This window comes from Ursus maritimus, unplaced genomic scaffold (assembly GCF_017311325.1).
Source record: "Ursus maritimus isolate PB19 unplaced genomic scaffold, ASM1731132v1 scaffold_33, whole genome shotgun sequence".
NCBI classification, from domain to species: domain Eukaryota; kingdom Metazoa; phylum Chordata; class Mammalia; order Carnivora; family Ursidae; genus Ursus; species Ursus maritimus.
Window position 1 is genome coordinate 10,814,087 of NW_024425897.1, and position 19,287 is coordinate 10,833,373.

Consider the following 19,287-nt stretch of genomic DNA (forward strand, 5'->3'; position numbering starts at 1 on the left):
CTGGGTCTCTCGGGGGTACCGCCCTCCCGCAGCAGGGAAGGAGTCGAGTCTCAGTTAAGGCGGAAAAGGATTTAATTGAGCTGGGTAGGGAAGAAAGAGGGGTTAGGAGGAAACCCCAACTCCATCTCTGCCGGCTCTGGGACGAGGCGTCGGCCCTCAGCGAGGGAGGTGCTCCCGGGACGCTGAGCGCTTCATTCAGTCCCCAGGGCTCAGGCGGGGGTGGAGGTGGGCCCGCGTCCGCGGACCTAAAGGTCAGGGCGGTCCGGCGCGCCTTCGGCGGGCTTGGCGGGCGCCCGCAGGTACTCAGGAGGAACAGGTTCGTCGGGCGCCGCCTTGCGGTAGAAGCCGAGCTCCTGCACCAGCTCATTGATCTCCTCGCGGGTCATTTCGCTGAGTGGGATTCGCTGAAGCAGAGGAGGGGTGGGGTCAGTGCGCCTCGCCCCGCCCTCGCCCCGCCCCTCCCCGGCTACCAAGGCCTCACCTCCAGTTCTTCGTAGCGGTGGCCCAGCAGGACAAGCTCTGGGTCGGCTCCTGGAAGGTGTTTCATTACCAGGTTGTGACTGGAGTTGTTAAGGTGTGTAGTGGTAGCCCGAGGCAGGTGGGGTCTCCCACCTATGAACAGCAGCTGTACAGCACTGCCTCTTTTGCCCCGGTAAGCCAGGGATCCCCCATTTACACGTGAGGAAATTAGAGTTCAAAGAAGGGAAGGGCCCTCTTCTCCGTTCCTGTGTCTGTGGCAGTCATCACTAGTCAATCGCTATTGCCTACCACCTAGGAATTCTCTGGGCAGTCACTATCAGCCAACTTCACTCTTCAGATGAAAACCCATTTGTCATCTCTATCTGTGAAGTTTAGTGGAAGGAGATTCTCCCTGATCCTCCTCCCCATTCTCCCCCCCCCCAGAACAGAAGAAGGATACTATAAAGGGATGTCCTGGGTGACGAAGGCCTTCACCTGGGGAAGAACCAGAGAATCAGACCCTGACCCCCTCCAGATACTGATAGGAAACTGATGCCTGCTGAGGTCACATACTCTTGACTCCCACCCCAGGGAACTTCCCCCAACCAATCTGTAGGACTGATTGGTTGAGCCCAAGGGGCTTAGAGGAGACAGAGCTAGAGACCCCTTTCTTCAAACTTACCTCCTTCAGAGGCGCCTGGCTGGCTCAGTCGGTTAAGCGTCTGACTCTTGATTTCAGCTCAAGTCATGATCTCAGGGTTGTGAGATCGAGCCCCGAGTCAGGCTCTGTGCTGGGCATGGAGCCTGCTTAAGATTCTCTCTCTCCCTCTGCACCCCCCCCATCTCCCTCTCTTAAAAAACAAAACAAACAAACAAACAAATAAATAAATAACTTACCTCCTTCAGGCGATTCAACTGTCATCCCCCACAGGTCTGGAGGGGAACAAAATCAGATAGGTCAGGAGTCCTTCATATCTTCGCAATCACCCTCTCAAGACCATTTCACCCTCCTCCCAGAGTTGGCTGGGGCTCTGGATTACCCCTGGAACACCAGTTCCCAAGGTGTGATGATGGAGTTCCCTTACGACAGAAGGGGGAAGTCTGTACAGATAGGAAAACTGAGGCTTACCAACATCAGGGAAAGAGGAGCAAGACCAGAGACCCAAAGGGCACTTACCAGCCTTGGGGCTCTTGCCTGCACACCTTACTGACTGTTGACTCACTCCCAATCCCCAAAAGAAATGATTACTCTACTGCTCTCAGGCAGTAGAGACCTGGGCCTGGAGTTTGGCCCCTAGAACTTCAGGGCGGAGGCAGACCAGAAGCAAACAGGTCAGAATTGCCCTGCAAGAGCCCGTTAGAGATACCTGCCATCTGGTCCCTACTAGCCCCATGCAGCCCTGGGCCTCCATCTGGCTGCTTCCGCAACAGAGGAGGATGTGTGGGCCCCTTCCTGAACTCCCGGAGGGGAGAGACACATCCCAGCAGGAGTCCAGACCCCAGGACCACCTATTCTAGTCCTCCTTCCTCCTCTCCCTCCTTTTGTCAGACAGAAAACTAAGGCCCATAGAGGGCCTGTGATGATTCAAGTCACACAACAAAACAGGGACTCTGATGGGTAGATTTTCCCCCAGAGGAGGATGGGGGCCTGCTGCGGAGTAAGTGTCGGTAATGTAGTTGGCTTTTGCGTGGTGGAGCAACCGCCCAGAAAGTCTTCCCTCCTTCCGGGGACGGGAACCGAGAGACAAACCGGAACTGGGGTGGGGGAGGAATTCCAGGAAAAAGTGGAGTGATGGGAGGATGTTAAGTTAAGCTCCATAGGGCAGGTTTGGAAAAGTCACAGGCCGGGAGTAGAGTTAGGGGACAGGGCCAGTGTGTCTGGGGGCCCGCTGTCCAGCCGGATGGGAAACTAGGGAGGAGTTCGGGGTTCCAGGCCCCAAGACCGGGTGTCTCAGGCTTCCACGGTGGGTGCTGGGGCGTCCTGAGGCTGGGGAGCGGGAAGGATGGTTCCGGCCCTGAAGGGGACCTGGGAGTCGGGAGCGTCCTGGGGCCAAAGTGAGCGGTGATTCCGAAGCTAAGGGGCCACAGTGTTGGGGGCAGTGGTCCCCGAGCTAGGGACCAGAGCACTCACCTCTACCCGCGCTCGGGCCAGGCCGTGCAGACGGTTCCAGTCGGGCCGGAAGGTAGTGACGGCGGCCGCAAGTGCCGCGAGAAGCAGCAGCAGGGCCGGTGGAGGCAGCGGGAGATGCATCGGAACCGGGCCGAAGATGATCCGCAAGCTAAAGGCGAACGGCTGAGCCACTGCGCCACGTCTGGGTTCGCCGGCTGGCCCCGCCCGGCCCGAGGCCCCGCCCCTCTAGGGACCCCGCCCCTAGCTGTCAGTCTCCGCCCCAGAGCCGGCGCTGGGGCCTTCAGCTCTCTTCCGCGTGGCTCGGAATCTTCTCGGATTCGGGATCTTCTCCGGCCGTCAGGCCTTTATTTTCCCAGCCCTGAGAGTGTCCACGCTCCCTCTGCCGACCGAGAGCGCAGAGGCTAAGGAGGGATGCGGCCAGACAGTGCCCCCTTACACCGGCAGGGGGTGCGGGAGGGATGCGGACGGGCACCGGAGTTTCTGGGCCAGCCACTTGACTTGATGATAGGGAAACTGAGGTTTGGGGAATTCTTGTTTGTGTCTTTTCTTTGGATGAAATTCCGATCTGGGTTTCAAATCCCTGGAGCACGCATTATGGCGGAATGTGGACTATTAACGTACTCTGTTGGGGCTGGAAGGATAAAATGGTTAATATACAAAAAGCCCTTCACAACAGTACCTGGCACAGCGTTAGCTTTCATTACTTCATTTCTAACCTCATCAAGGCCCCGTGAACTCCGTTTGCAAACAGGATCAGAAACGTACACCGGTGACGCTGTGAATCTGGGAATTGAACCTGAAATGTCCCTGTGCTCATCTCATCAAACTAAAGATGACTAGATAAGAACGCCAAGTCCCCTCTTTAAGCCTGAGGCAGACACAGCAAGTTGATCACAATGCTCTTTGTTGTTGAATCTAGACTGGGAATCAGAATCCTTCTCAACATCAAGCCAAAGCTGCATTATGACTCTCATGGACCCTTAGGCATTTTTGCCTTGCTGGGCCTTTTCCTCCATTAAACAAATGTATATTAAAAATTGCACTTTACAACTGCTTTATTTTTTAAAAAAGCGAATATAATCCTGGCTGGATTCATTTTATATGTTTATTTTTTTCTTTCAATTTTAAAAGAAATGAAATTAAAACATGTTCACAACCTCTAAAAGTATCATGGGTCCTCGACACTAAGCTTAATGACAGAGCCCTTTGTTTTAACCCTGCTACCTCATATTAGTTGACTTGATTGTAAAGATATAATAATAATGGGCTTAGAGTTGTTATTTAATACCCATTCTTTGTAAATACATTAGGGCGGTGTAAATATAACTGGTTTTGTCCAGATTATTGACATGATAAGCTATGTCTAACGCTCTATTTACTGCTATCAAAGTGTGAATTCATCCAACCTTTCCGAGGGACAATTTGATTCAATAAATCAAAACCCTAAAAACATTTCTTCTACCCAGTCATTCCACTTGTCGGGATTTGGCTCAAGGTAACCATCAGAGAGGGGACCAATTGTTATGTAAAAAATAAAAAACACTGTTTACCCAGCCGTGGTCGTGGTCGTAGGGCACCCACTCTGGCTTAAACTCTAGCACCCAAGGCATGGACGGCACCCATCAGAGGACCTGCGGAGCAGTTGCTGGGCACTGGACTCCCTGTACCTTCTAGCTTTTGCGTTTCGAGGTGTAGATTTGTGGAAGATAAGGCAAAACTGGTGTTTTCCTGAGGAAGAGAAAATTCCACCTGTGGACTGCAGCATTCCCTCCTGCCTAGGAGTTTCCAGACAGCCGGCGTGCCCTACAGATTTCAGACATGCCTTACCAGCCTCCACAGTTGTATAAGCCTTTTTTTTTTTTGCAATAAATCTCTTTATGTATTAAAAAAAAAAACCCACTGTTTATAATGGTGAAAAACTGGAGACACAACCTAAGCATGTCTCCTCAGGGAATGAGTTAAATAAATGATGGTACCTCCATAGGACAGAAAATCATACAATTGTTTTAAATGATGCAGCACAGTGTTGAACAACATGGGGAATGCTCATAGTTAGGGTATTAAAAAAATTGTAAGCTATAAAACAGTAATATCAGTTGGGAGTTGTGATGCTCTGGGCTGCAAGTCACAGAAAACCCAAGTTAAACTGGCTTAAACAATAAAGGAAATCTGTTGGCTCAAATAACAAAAAAGTTCAATGGCAGGGAGGGATTCAGGTAAGGTTTGATCTGGTTGATAAAGTCCCCAACACCTGATTTCTCTCCATTCTGCCTTCCATAGTGTCAGCTTGTCATTAGGCCAGTTACCTAAATGGTATCAAGATGGCTGCTAACAGTAACAAGGACCACAGACTTCTTCATTCATATTTAATGAAGGGGAGATGATCTTTTTTGGTAACTGTCTCGGGAGAGAAAGCAAGCTTTCTTTTGCAAAAGTCTCTTTATATCTCACTAGTCCGTCCATGATCTTAATCATGCGGCTAGGGGAATGGAAATTGCTCATTGGCTTAACCAGTTGAGACCCCCTCTCAAGGATATGGGCTGCAACGGATGCTGTAGCGTCAACAGAGTAGCCAACCAATTTTATAAAATACGTGTATATAGATATATATGCCTAGACCAAATAACAAAATCTAGCCGGAGACAACCCAAGAAGTCAAAATGGTCTCTTTCATCTCTTGTAGATGAAATTATAGGGTAAAGTTTTTCTCCTTTATACTTTTTTTTGTGTTTTCTATAATAATTACGTATTACCTAAATACAAACAGTAAACTCTGTTTACAAAAAAAACGGGACAAATGCCATGGATTCCCTCAACCTTAGCCCATACCCCAGCAAGAGCCCCAGAGTGGCTGAAGCCAGAGGCCCCATGGAGCCTGTGGCTTTTCTGCTGACAGAGCCAAACCTCAGTCCCTCATGGGCCCACATTGTTCACTGGACAGATGCCACCAAACCACTCTCATTGCATTAACCTAGATGCTGTGGCCTAGAGGGGCCACGGCCTGGGATGCTAAGGGTTGACTAGCCAGCCAGTGGAACCACTGGTAGAGACACTAGCCACAACAGTACCGGGAACATTCTGGCATCAGCACCCATGGGAGGCCCAGGATCTCCTAGAACAGATCTCTGCTTTTATTCCATGCCTTTATGTGGCATTCTGTAGTCTACTCTCATGTGGGGCTGGGTTTGGAGTTTAGTCTGTAACAGGATCAGGGTCAGGGTCAGCCCTTGACCTGAAGCCAGATATAGAACTGAGTCTGGGGCTGGAGTCAGGTCAGGGCTCAGTCAATAATTGGGCTTGGACCTCAGTCTGTGACCAAGATCAAGGCTCAATCTATGCTACACTCAAGCCTCAGCCTTTGACCAGATTCAGTCAGTGCACAGTCTGAAATCAGGGCTCAGTGTGTGACCAGAGTTGTGTGACTCAGGGTTAGAGCTCATTTTAAAGTCAGGATTCAGGGGCGCCTGGGTGGCACAGCGGTTAAGTGTCTGCCTTCGGCTCAGGGCATGATCCCGGCATTATGGGATGGAGCCCCACATCAGGCTCTTCCGTTATGAGCCTGCTTCTTCCTCTCCCACTCCCCCTGCTTGTGTTCCCTCTCTCGCTGGCTGTTTCTATCTCTGTTGAATGAATAAATAAATAAAATCTTAAAAAAAAAAAGTCAGGATTCAACCAATGATTTGGCATAGGGCTCAGTCTGTGACCAAGATCATAGCTCGACCTGCCACCAGGTTCAGGATTTAGTTAATGACTAGACTCAGAGCTCAGAGTCTAGCCCTAGGGTTGGGGCTCAGTCTAAATCAAGGGTTAGTCTGGACTGGAGTTAGAATTCAGTCAATGACTATGGCTCAGTCTTAGACAAGGATCAGGGCTCAATTGGGGTCCAGAATCAAGGTCTCAAGTTGGGATCGGCCTTAGTCAGGCTTGGACCGGGCTTAGTACACAGGTAGGGTCAGGGCTCAATCTAAGATTACGGTCAGGGTAGGTTATAGGGTCAGTCTTGGCATGGGATCGGGGCTCAGTTAACACCAAAATCAGGGCTCAAATTGAATCTGGGATTAGGGCCAGGGTTTAGTCTGGTTCTATGCTCTGTTCTGAGCTCCAGAAAAATAATTTCTGGATACATGAGAGCCCAGGGCAGGTTGACCCAAGAAATGGGAGCCCCCAGGCAAGCTTATGGTCTTGCAGTAGGCCTCCCCTTTCCTGCTGAAGCTGATGTCCTAGAGCCTTCTAACCTACATGTCTCTGCTGCCCAAGATCCCCTCGCACCAGAATAAAAATAGCCGCTCACTTCAGAGCAGCTGACAGCGGGTGCTGGGCTGCCTGGGAGGAGGGGGAGCTGTGGAGACGGTGGAGGGATGCCTGAGCGCAGCTGTGTGACCTTGGGAAAGTCACTCCTTCTTGAACCCATTTCCTGTGGGGCAGAATGGGAGGTGAGAATGACATCTGCCCCGAGGGGGAGAATGAAGAGACAATGACATAACATGTTGCACTCAGTACCAATAAGGAACCCTGGAGCAAAGGGAGGAGAAATGTTCCTCCGTGCCCTGTATGCTTCCTCCTCAGGGAAGCCCTCCTTAATGCTTCCCTCTTCCACCTTCCCACAGTGCCCTACAGCACACTCTACGTCACAAGAGATTTATTTATCAGCTAGTGGCCACAGTGTGACCTCTCTCCCTGTGGGCCTGGGTCAGGGTGACCAGGAAGTAAAAGGAAGGGGGAGAGGTGCCCCTGGGAGGTGGTTCAAGGAAGAGGAGGAGGAAAGAGAAAGCCTCTCTCCCTTGCCCGCTTATGGTGGGTTTACTTGGAGCCGAAGGACCACGAGGGCACACATTCAGACCTTGCACCCTGTCATACATAGCCTGGACCTTCCACACTCCAGTTTTGCCCCTGTTTCTCCTTCTGCTTCCCAGGGCATTTCTCCTTTTTTTCAATTTGGCAACACTGACTCTCCTTCAAAGAAGCTCCACCGTCACTTCTATGGGGGAGAATTATCTACTCTGTCCCTGGGAACCCCATGCTCTGTCCCCTAATGGCTGTGTAATCCCTAGAGCTCAGTTTCTTCCTCTGTCGAGTGGGGATCTTATTACCAACCTCCCAGGGTTACTATGGAGAGTGAGATAATTTGTCAATCACCAGCTCCCTCCTTTCCTGTTCCTGACCTAAACAGCCTGAAGGGTAGCACTAAGAGTTTCCAAGAGGGGGGTTGGACAAGATGTACCCTCTGCCTCAGCACACCACCCCCCTACTCCCTGGAGTGAGGGGAGGGAGGGAACCAGGAGGGGCCTTTGGAGACAGCCGTCTCCAGGGGGGCGGTTCTCCCTGGCAGCTGCCCCCAGCCTGCCGCCCAGAGCCCCAGAGCCTGTTATCAACCTCCTTAGTCATCACACCAGAAGCTCAAATATAGCTCCTACCCTGCTCCCTTCTCAGCCGGGGTCCGCCCCCCGCCCCCTTCTCCTGGCAAAGCCATGTCTGGGTCTCAGAGCCCCTGTCCCTTCCCCCCAGGGATGCAACTAACACTGGGCCTCAGTTTCAGCATCCACTAAATGGACAGGTTGAAGCAGGTGGTGGCGATGGTGATGCCAGCTCCAGAGCGGCTGCCCTGGCCGAGAGCTCGGTGGTGCCCGGCTCTGTGCTAAACATTTCGTATATATCATCTGGTTGAATCTTCATAGCAACCTTAGGAGGTATCTACTGTTTTGATCGCCCTTACACAAACCAGGAAACTGAGAAACCTGCCCAGGTAAGTCAGTGGCAGGGCCAGAAACGAAGTCCGCTGTGAGATCTGACTTCAGGGAGGGATGATAACGGGAAATCCTGGGCGTGCAGTGTGCGGGAACCCTCTGCACGCTCGTTTGCATGGCATTTGCCTGGCTTCCGAAGGACACTGATGCCCCTGTCTGAGCTGTGGATGGCTGAGCCCTGTGACAGGCCCCAGGGACTGGGATCTCCCCGCCCACCCCCCCCACCCCACCCCCCCGCCAGCCTCCTGGATTGCACTGGAAGCCAATACTCATGGGGGCCTCTGTTTTCTCACCTATACAGCAGAAGTCCGAGGACCGGGCAGGGTAAGTCCAAATTTTCCTTCCCTCTCTGGTGGTCTGAGCACCACCACCATGGCCACTCTCACCTCCTCCTTCACCACTACCCCCACCATCTCCAGCTCCACCACCACCTCTTCTTCATCAACATAACAGCCCCGCTGCCTCCCCGCCACCCTCTCTCCTCCACCGTTACTATCACACCCTCATCACCTTGACCACCATCCCTTCACTCTCCTACCTCGACCATCACCAACAGCTGTATCTTTGTTATCACCTCCACCACCTCCATTTATCCGAACCATCACCAGCACCTCCAGCATCAGTGTCCGTCCTCCACTCCCACCATCATCCCGTACATCATTATCTCCACCACAGGCACCTCCCCTGTAACCGCTCATCACTTCCACCATCCTTCATCACCCCAAATCCTTTCTACTCCAGGGCCCTAACATGGCCTGAGGCTCTGCCCCTGCAAATTCCAGCCTCCCAGAATTGCTGGCCGAGAAACACAGCCTAGACCCAGAGACAGTCAAGCAGAGGGGGGAAGCCCACCCAGGAGAAGGGGATGAGGCATCTGTCCACGCAGCTTTCACGCAGGGGACCACACAGGCCCATGAGGATACAGAGGTGACCGTGGACCACCAGAGAGCTCTGGGTACAAAACTCTGGACATTTTCTGGCGATCACTCCACTCAAAGCAATCCAGCAATTCTGGAAAAATTGGGATCTCAGGGACTACTTAGCAGATAAGACTGAGAGAGGGAAGGAGGCAGAAGCAGAGGGCCCACAGTCATCCCTGGCGGCATCTGAGCCCTATCACTCATTCACTCTCCTCACTCACTCACTCACTCACTGAGTCATCAGTTCATTCAGCAAACATTTCCCTGGACCCTGTGCTGGGTTCTGGCCATCGAAGTTTCCCGGGCCTGTTTTTCACCTTCCTGCCAGTCTGTTCCCCCACGGCTGGGCCTTTCTCCAGCCTAGTTCCCTCCCTCCAGACACCCAATTGGCTCCCATGGGTCTTGGGTCACTGAGAAAACTCCCTTTCCTCACTGAAACTCGTGAGACATTCCCAGCTCACCAGGTGACCTTGAACTAGTCCCTCACCCAAGCCACACCCAGTGAATACCGGAGAGAGAAAAGCTGAGAGGGGCTGGGCTGTGAAAACATCCGGGGCAGGTGGCCAGGTGTCTTCAGAATAGCTGAGGCTGAGATGGGAGGGGACTCCAGTGGCTGGAGCCTGACTCTGGGGCTCTGGGATGGGAAAGATAGAGCCAGGCAGAGGGCGGGCACCAAGGCCTGAAATTGGGGCAAAGGTGGGGGCCAAGGCAAGCCCTGGGTTGGCAGGGAGTCAGGAAGCTCACAAGTTCATGGCAGGGACTCGGGTGTCTCTGCGGCCCTGGAGAGGGTGCTGACCTCTGAGCTACCTGTCTCTACCTTACCCTCAGGTGTGTCAATACTCCACCTTTGAGTATGGACCGAACAGGCCTACCGGTGGGAGGGTGTCAACAGACGGGCAGCCTCCACCATGTCACCAGTGGGGACCCAAGCCATCCCAATGGGCACATCCTCCACCCCGCCCCATAGCCATTTCAGCCTCAGCAGTCGGCTTGAAGGGTTCCCAGAGGGTAGGCCACCTTGCCTTGGCCACCTCTAGGTTGGGAAGTAGGTGCCTGTGTCTTTAAATTCTCAGCAGGTTGAAACGGCTGATGACATCACTGGTTCCCGGGAGCGGAGGAGCTAGAGCCAGAGCCCGAGGGATCCCGGGCTGCTAGGGGCTGCAGACATGGAGGGCCAGAGCGACAGCGGCAGCAGGAGGCCAGGGACCCGGGCTGGCCTGGGACCCCTGCCTGTGCCCGTGCCCCATGGGGTTTCCCAAACTGGGGCACCCTCCAAGGTAAGACCCCTGAAACCTAGCCCCTCATCCCTGATCCTTGGTCCCACACACCCCCACGCACCGCAGGCACTCTGGTGCCCCTGGCTGAGGGGCGGGTACTCTCCTCTTCCACTAGCAGGGGCTAGGTACACAGGGCACTCTGGGGGCTGAGGGGGCAGTGATGGGACACCCAGAGAAGAGATGGAGTTAGCCATCTGCAGGAGCCCCCAGGAGAACCCTAGACTGGGTGTCAGGGGAGCCAGGTGTGCTCCAGCTTTGCTGTGTGACCTTGGGCAAGTTGCTTGTCCTCTCTGAACCAATGCAAAATGAGGAGGCTTGTCCCTGAAGACTAAAATGGTGACATCTGGGATGCCTAAGTTGTTAGTGCTGGAGGCGGTGTGGTGGTTGGGGGGACACTTGGAGCCAAGGAGGATGCCCAAAAAGCAGCCTCAAAGAGCTAAGTTTGAGGAGGAAGGTGGAGGCAGAGTTTCAGGTTCTCTGAACCGAGAAGGACACGGGACACAGACAGAGCTGCATGTCTGGAGGCAGGGATGGGGCCACCTCGGGGCAGGTGTAAACCTTCTTCTGCCCTCCCTGGCAAAGGACGTTTTATCCTTCGTCTTCTGGAGACAGGGGCATCAGACACAGAGGACAGATGGGAAAGAGGGAGGAGGTCCCTGCAGGGCCTCACGTCCCCCATTCCACCTGCCAGACAAAAGGAGGATACCTGTTTGCCTGTCCTCCAAGGTGGGGAAGACAGGGGAGAGGGTACAATTGGGCACAGAGAAGCGAATGCCAGGATCAACAGAGTCCTGGGCTTGCTCTGAATGTTAGAATCACACTGATGAGGACGGACTATCCCATGGGGCTCGAATGGAATCCTAGTAAATGTTCGGCTCATAAATGCAGAGAATATGAGGCCAAGACTTCTCAGGAGCAAGGTGCGGCCAGGGACCCTTCACCAGATTTCTTCATTTTACAGACAAAAACCGAGGCCCTGGGCAGAGAGGTGCTTGCCTAAGGTGACACGGAGCTGGACTTGACATGGCTAGTCTTACCCTGGGCTCTTGCTCCTATGTGGAACTCTGGGAATGGGTGAGGAAGACAGAGAGGACTGTGACCAAGGAGTTTGGGATGCTTGGCAGGGATGAAGCTGAGGGTTCCTGGAGGAACTGTGGAGGAAAGGAGAGGAATAAATAGGCTAGACCCAGGATGTCCGGAGAGAGCAGATCTGGAGGGCTAGGTCAGTAGCGCTTAGCCAGGGGAGCAGGAGGAAACTCAAGGAGGGCTGCCCAGGGAAGCTGATTCCAGACACCCAACCCTCTAGCATGGCCAGGGAGTGGGTGTCAGCCGAGAAGGCAAGGAGAGAACCCTCGGGTTCAGGGTCACACACTGCCTCATTTGAGTTGGGGTCTTAGGTTTCCCATCTATGAGAGGGGTCAGACTTGAGGGAGGGGATAGGTTCTGCATTCGGTTTCCTCCCAAAGAGAAGCTGATTTGTAACAGCATGGATTGAGGTGAGAAATGAGGAAGAACGGCCTTGCAAAGATATGCCTTTCTTAGCTAGATGGAGTCTGCTGGGGTCTCTATGGAAGTTGGGGCCCAAGCCCCTGGTTAGGGTTACCCTGAGTCTTTGACTTGTCTTCTGCAAGGTGGACTCAAGTTTTCAGCTCCCAGCGAAGGAGAATGCGGCCCCGGTATCCTCGGAACCAAGACTGGCTCTAGCACCTGTGGGGCCACGAGCAGCTGTGCCATCTTCCACAGAGGGGCCAAGGTTGGCTCTGGCGTCTCCCCAACCCATCCTGGCTCCACTGTCTACCCCTGGAGGCCAGAAGACAGCTCCTGCCCGCCGCAGTTCCAGCCTAGCTCCAACATCTGTGGGCCAGTTAGTCATGGCTGCCTCAGCTGGGCCGAAGCCTCCCCCGGTGACCTCAGGCTCAGCCCTGGCTCCAACATCCCTGGGGCAGCTGGTGATGTCTGCCTCTGCAGGGCCGAGGCCTCCCCCAGCCACCCTGCGGTCCAAGCTGTCTCCAACGTCTAGGGACCAGAAGCAGGTGCCACCTGCCTCCATGGGACCCAAGCCAGCACTGGCTGCCTCAGGCCTGAGCCTGGCCCTGGCATCTGAGGAGCAGCCCCCACAGCCCCCCTCCAACTCTTCCCCAGTGCCCAGTCCAGTTTTGTCGTCCTGTCAGGACCAGGCTCTGGCTGCAGCTTCTGTGACGTCAGCCTCGGCCTCTATGGGATGGACACCAGCTAAACAGAGGGATGCCCCAACCCTGAAACCTCTCCCCTCTTCCGAAGTGCATCTCCAGCCTTCAGCTCAGGCATCTGGTCCTGCGGGCTCCACATCCTTGATCCAAACCCCCCCAGACCCCCGGATCTCCCCCTCCTTCAGAGCCCGGCCTGAGGCCCCCCGCAGCAGCCCTGAGGATCCTGTCCTGCCCCGGCCACCCCAGACCCTGCCCCTGGATGTGGGTCAGGGCCCTCCAGAGCCCGCCACCCGTTCCCCAGGACTTCTGTCCCCCACCTTCCGGCCAGGGGCCTCCTCGGCCCAGACTGTGCCCCCACCTCTGCCCAAGCCACCCCGGTCTCCCAGCCGTTCCCCCAGCCGCTCCCCCAACCGCTCCCCCTGTGTCCCCCCAGCCCCTGAGATGGCCCTCCCCAGGCCTGGCACCCAGGGTACAGGGCCTAGTGGGCACTTGAGTCCCAGTCTTCAGCCCCGAGAAACTCCAGCTCCGGTCACCACTTCCCCTTCTACCTCCACCTCATCATCCTCTTGGTCAGCTCAGCCTACCTGCAAGAGTGACCCTGGCTTCTGGTGAGGGGGCCTTCTCCCTAGAAAGATTGGTGGGGCTGGAGCTCTGAAAGTAGCCATCCTTCTAGGGTGGCTTACCCTACACTACCCCAGTTTCCTTCCCTGAGGAAGGTTCTTTGGGGGTACTGGGCCTACTATGGGACCTTCAGGAGACAGCATCTCCTCCTAAGGGACTTGCCCACCCCTGCCTCAATCGATCTCCTCTAGGAGAGTCTGGTAGGAGGGATCCTGGACCCACTGCCCTTCTGAGAGCTTACCCCCACACCTGCCTCAGTTTATTTCCCCAGAAAGAGCTCTGTGGGAGGGAGGTTGGGGAGGAGGGAGTGGTGCCCAGCGGTAACCCCTCCTATACCCCCACCCCCAGGATCACTGTGGTCACGTGGAACGTGGGCACTGCCATGCCCCCTGACGACGTCACATCCCTCCTCCACCTGGGCAGCGGCGGCGATGACAGTGACGGGGCCGACATGATTGCCATAGGGTGAGGGTGCCAGGCGTGTGGACCCTGCTCCTGGATCCGTCGTGCCTCCCAGACCCTTGCCCATGGGAAGGGCTTCTAGGGCACCCCCAACCCGACAGCCGCCTCACCCCCACCCCCGCCCCCAGGTTGCAGGAAGTAAACTCCATGATCAACAAACGGCTCAAGGACGCGCTCTTCACAGACCAGTGGAGCGAGCTCTTCATGGACGCGCTGGCACCCTTCAACTTCGTGCTGGTAACGTCTCCCTCAGCCCCGGATTCCTGGCCCTAGCTCGGCGTTGATCCACTGTGGGGCCTGCTGGACCTCTGTCGCTGGGTCCCGAAATAGGAGGCTGGAGGAGCAGATCTGAAAGACTGGGGGGAAGCGCACAGCGGGGCGGGGTTGTGCCCGGCCCCTCAAGCGCGTCTCCTGCCTCCCGCCCCAGGTGAGTACCGTGCGGATGCAGGGCGTCATCCTGCTGCTGTTCGCCAAGTACTACCACCTGCCCTTCCTGAGGGACGTGCAGACTGATTGCACGCGCACTGGCCTGGGCGGCTATTGGGTGAGCATGGGAGCAGCCCGGGAGGGGACAGGGCCCTAAGGGGTCTATAGATTAGTCCTCCGGGCCCTCCACGCATTGGCAAGGCCCCCTCCCCATGCTCCACCCCTTACTCTGACGCCTGCCTCTCCCCTACCCCACCCTACACCCCACACCTTTTTCTAGACCCAGCCCCCTTCCTGTCCCTGCCCCAGCCCAGGGTTCCCCTCCTTTCCCTAGAAGCCACCCCTCTAAGCCTTTTCCACCCGCTGGCTGGCCTTTCCCCTCTCTATGCCCCGCCCAGTGCCTCACCTACTTGCCTAGGCCCCGCCCATGACTCGACCAAACGTGTCTCCCAAGGGCAACAAGGGTGGAGTGAGCGTGCGACTGGCGGCCTTCGGGCACATGCTCTGCTTCTTGAATTGCCACTTGCCAGCGCACATGGACAAGGCAGAGCAGCGAAAGGACAACTTCCAGACCATCCTGAGCCTCCAGCAGTTCCCGGGTCCCGGGGCGCATGGCATCCTGGATCACGAGTATGGGCTCTGGGCGGGGCCAGATGGAGCTTGGGCGGGGCTAGTAGAGGAGGGGTGGGCCTCAGAGGCCAGAGGCTCAAAAACTCAGAGGCTAGAGGCTACAGGAACTTGAGTACCAGCGTGGGTGGGCGTTGTCGGGAGAGGCAGAGCCTACGGGGAGGGGGGTGGCCCCCCAAACTACATTTAGGAACACGAATGCTGGTAAGTTCGATGGGGGACAGAAACTGCAGGGTGGAGCTTTGCTGAGGGGCAGGGCCTTGCTGAGGGTCCAGTCAAACTTTGTTCTAGATCTGCAACCCCCTGCTGTTCCTTGGCGGTGCCCCACCCACTGCGTCATCCGTAGGGGCATCCAGTGCTGTGGGCTGCATGCGGGTGAAGAAGGATCTGGGTTGGGCTCTTTCACCCCATGGACCCTGCTGACCCCCACCCCCGAACAGCCTCGTGTTCTGGTTTGGGGACCTCAACTTCCGCATCGAGAGCTATGACCTGCACTTCGTCAAGTTTGCCATTGACAGTGACCAGCTTCACCAGCTCTGGGAGAAGGACCAGGTGCAGAATCCCAGCCCGCCCCCTTAACACCAAACACACAGAGCATGACCCAGCACACTTTTGTATACTAGGTTCTGGCTCTTGCCTTCACCTGTCCTGTCCAAGCTGTTGTCCAATTCTGCCCTTTTGGACCTTCACAGCTCAACATGGCCAAGAACACCTGGCCCATCCTGAAGGGCTTCCAGGAAGGGCCCCTCAACTTTGCGCCCACCTTCAAATTTGACGTGGGTACTAATAAATATGATACCAGGTGAGCTAAGCACTGGGATGAGGTGGAGACACGGGCTGAGGTCTTCTGGTTAGGGAAGAAAGGGAAGAGGATTGGCAAGAAGCAAGCCTGGGGCTGTGCCTCAAACCTCAGCTCCTGAAACTTGGGTCACCCCTGCCACTTCAGTGCCAAGAAGCGGAAGCCAGCCTGGACAGACCGTATCCTGTGGAAGGTCAAGGCTCCGGGTGTGGGTCCCAGCCCCTCAGGACGGGAAAGCCACCGACTCCAGGTGACCCAGCACAGCTACCGCAGCCACATGGAGTACACAGTCAGCGACCACAAGCCCGTGGCTGCCCAGTTCGTCCTGCAGGTGAGTCCTGGCCTCATCCACCTGTCATGGCATCCCCAGGTCCAGCTCAGCATCCCATGGCCCACCCGTAACCCCTTATACACCTGCCCCCAGCAGTATCCATTCACTGTAGCAGAGTGGGAGTGGGTTATGATCTCCATTTTCAGAGGAGGAAACTGAGGCTCAAAGACACGGCATCACATCAGGGTCACACAGCTGGTAAACAGAAGAATTAGGATTTGAACCCAAGCTAGTCTGTTTTCAGAGCCCATGTCTTCTCCACTAATCCCTAACTCTGTTCTTCTGAGAAAGGATTAGGACCACTTTTGTTAAAATTCACATTATATAGTCATATAATAAGACCAGCAAAATCAAAATGTTTATTCAAACTCCATATAGTATTCATTCATATTTATTCATTATTTATTTACCATTTTACCATGTATCAGGCACCATGAGTGAGGTAGTAATGGGGAGGAGGAGTAGAGAGATGAAAAATAAAAAGCTAAATTCTAAATAGTTACTATAATTTAGCATTGTGTTTAGGGTTGAGGTCTATGGTTCCCAAAGTAAAAAGGAGAAATGCTAGATGTCAGAACCGGACCCGAGAGACCATGTAGTCCAACATTGTGTTTTCCTATGGGGAAACTGAGGCTCCCAGTAGGGTAGGCATGTACCCCAAGCCGCACATCGGCTCAGCAGCCGAGGAAGGTAGATCCCATCTTTCCGGTCCTGAAACCCAACTCTGGGCTCTCCGATTCCCTTCCTTGATCTGATAAGAGGGAGCCCTGCAGGCCAGAGAATGTTTTCCCTGGTAACTTTGTCATGTGGTCAGTCACTGGGACATTGGCCAGTATCCTCAGCTGGGAATGGAAATCTGCCCAAGTCTGGCCTGCCATGACCTTTGGTAAAAGACTTGGGTGTGAGGTTTCACCCTCAGTAAGGGGCCTCACCTTGAGAACCACTCCTTTTGGGTGCCCTACCCTGACCTTCCCTCCTCAACAAGGACTCTAACCCTTGAGCACCTATTGCATGCCAGGCTCTGGGGCTCTGTCATCCCTTTGAATGCCTTTGTAGCCCCTGAGATATCCAAATTCTCCTCCCAGTTTTACTGGTGAGGGAAACTGAGGCTCAGAGAACTTAAGTCACTTAACCAAAGCAACACAATCAGAATGGGACTTAGTGGGAGTTTTGACCTTGCAGGGCCCTGGAGAGCATTTCCAAGAGGCCACACCAGGCAAACCTGCTGTTAGGAACCTAGGGGCAGGGAGGGGATGTTCTGGTTTCTTCTGGAACTGCCTGGCTCAAAAGCTGAGGGAGGGAGGGAAACCCGAAACCTGATAAATGGTGGGGGAGCAGACAAAAGCCTGAGGCTGACACACCATCTGAGTCTTTCCCTGAAGGACAGAGGTGGAACGATGGCAGAACCAGGGCTACCCTATTCACTTCAAAGCCGTATTCTTGCTCCCTAAGGAGGCTATGAGCGTAAAGAGCCCTGGGCTGGGAGGCGGGAAGCCTGGCGTTTATTCTAGACCCGTTCTGCCTTGGTTTCCCAATCTGTAGGGTGGTTTCAAAGGCCCTTTATCTCAGCTGATTTGTGCTGACTCAGCCCCGAGGACGCTTGCAGGGTCCTCCCTGACGTTGCCCCCCGCCCCGGGCAGTTTGCCTACAGGGATGACGTGCCGCTGGTGCGGCTGGAAGTGGCTGATGAGTGGGTGCGGCCAGAGCAGGCTGTGGTGAGGTACCGCATAGAAACCGTGTTCGCCCGCAGCTCCTGGGACTGGATCGGCTTGTACCGGGTGAGAAGGGCCGGATGGTGGGTACCTCAGGGAAGGGAGGGCCTGGAGAAGCGGCTGGGGGCCCAGGGGGATCACTGGCTTGTCCAGAGTTTGTTGCCACACCTGGAGGCTGCTGGGGTCAGGCAATAGGAGACACCACCCTGAGTCCTCTCCCCCCAGGTGGGTTTCCGCCACTGCAAGGACTACGTGGCTTACGTCTGGGCCAAACACGAGGATGTAGATGGGAACATCTACCAGGTACTGAAAGGGAGGGGGAGAGTGGGAGGGAGTCCCCGTTGCCCTTGGGCTCGGGACTTGGCTTGGGCAGTCCTGGAGGCTGCCTCCCTGACCCCGACCTGGGCCTATGCCCTGGGCCCACCAGGTGACCTTCAGTGAGGAGTCACTGCCCAAGGGCCATGGAGATTTCATACTGGGCTATTACAGCCACACGCACAGCATCCTCATCGGTGTCACTGAGCCCTTCCAGGTGAGTAGGTCAGACTGTGGGACCGGAGTACTTAAAGGCCCTGTTCAAATACCACAGCCTCCACATTCTACTCCATGATCTCCTGCAAGTAACCTGACCTTCCTGGGTCTGCTAATGGGCAGGGCGGGAGTGGTTCCAGGATGCCTTATGTGGCTGGTTGGGGAGTGGGGCACCCCAGTAAGCAGCCTCCCCCTCCCCCCAGATCTCTCTGCCTGCCTCGGAGTTGGCCAGCAGCAGCACCGATCGCTCAAGTACCAGCTCGGAGGAGGAGGATGACAGTACCCTGGAGCTGCTCGCACCCAAGTCCCGTAGCCCCAGTCCTGGCAAGTCCAAGAGACACCGTAGCCGCAGCCCAGGCCTGGCCCGCTTCCCTGGCCTTGCCCTGCGGCCTTCATCCCGTGAACGCCGTGGTGCCAGCCGCAGCCCCTCACCCCAGAGCCGCCGCCTGCCCCGGGTGGCCCCTGACAGGAGCAGTGATGGTGGCAGCCGGGGGAGTAGTGAGGAGGGGCCCTCTGGGCTGTCTGGTCCCTGGGCCTTCCCACCATCTGTGCCTCGAAGCCTCGGCTTGCTGCCTGCCTTGCGCCTGGAGACCGTCGACCCTGGTGGTGGGGGTTCCTGGGGACCTAATCGAGAGGCCCCAGCCCCCAGTAGCCTGTCCACCAGTCCCCAGGGCCGGCAGGGGCTGGAGGAAGGGGGTCTGGGGCCCTGAGGGTGGGTGGGCAGATGGGCCCACGTGGCCCCCACTGTGCCCCAATCTCCTGCAAACCCACCTGTGTCCCTCTTGCTGCCGCTCCAGCTTTATCCGCGCCTGCCACTCTGTCGGCCAGGGGTGGCCAACTGGGGTCCCCCAAACTCAGTCCTAGCGCCTCAACTGTGACAATCAGCAAAGCCCTATCGGCCCCCATCTGAGATGGGGGGCTGCAATCCTGGAGGTCATCCATTAGAAATTAAATTCTCCAGCATCACTCCTGACTCCTTCCTAACTTGTTAACAGCCTGGGGTGGGGGTGTTCAGAGGAAGGGACTAAAGAGGCAAGAGGATGATAGATCTGACAATT

General features: G+C 55.5%; 2 protein-coding genes across 2 annotated transcripts; one reads left to right on the forward strand and one right to left on the reverse strand.

The window, feature by feature from the left end:
- Positions 1–54: 54 nt before the first annotated feature.
- On the reverse strand, positions 55–2,823 carry SELENOM (selenoprotein M). Its single transcript, XM_008710601.2, has 5 exons — positions 2,591–2,823; positions 1,357–1,392; positions 920–954; positions 482–560; positions 55–404 (listed from the first exon to the last, which is right to left on the reverse strand). Exons 1-5 carry the CDS (start codon positions 2,708–2,710, stop codon positions 246–248), a joined length of 429 nt encoding a protein of 142 aa, XP_008708823.2. The 5' UTR covers positions 2,711–2,823; the 3' UTR covers positions 55–245.
- A 6,278-nt stretch (positions 2,824–9,101) lies between these two features.
- On the forward strand, positions 9,102–19,195 carry INPP5J (inositol polyphosphate-5-phosphatase J). Its single transcript, XM_040619749.1, has 14 exons — positions 9,102–9,289; positions 10,328–10,531; positions 12,163–13,328; positions 13,690–13,806; positions 13,932–14,040; positions 14,231–14,347; positions 14,684–14,859; positions 15,297–15,408; positions 15,549–15,658; positions 15,803–15,986; positions 17,627–17,764; positions 17,924–18,001; positions 18,126–18,230; positions 18,433–19,195. The coding sequence occupies exons 2-14, from the start codon at positions 10,421–10,423 to the stop codon at positions 18,937–18,939; spliced, it is 3,030 nt and encodes a 1,009-aa protein (XP_040475683.1). The 5' UTR covers positions 9,102–9,289; positions 10,328–10,420; the 3' UTR covers positions 18,940–19,195.
- Positions 19,196–19,287: the final 92 nt, after the last annotated feature.

Excerpts from the sequence above, each read along its gene's own strand:
- INPP5J (XM_040619749.1), top strand. The coding sequence starts at position 10,421 with ATGGAGGGCCAGAGCGACAGCGGCAGCAGGAGGCCAGGGACCCGGGCT. Across the intron at positions 15,409-15,548 it reads AGCTCTGGGAGAAGGACCAG|CTCAACATGGCCAAGAACAC; the intron begins GTGCAGAATCCC and ends GGACCTTCACAG. Across the intron at positions 18,002-18,125 it reads TAGATGGGAACATCTACCAG|GTGACCTTCAGTGAGGAGTC; the intron begins GTACTGAAAGGG and ends TGGGCCCACCAG.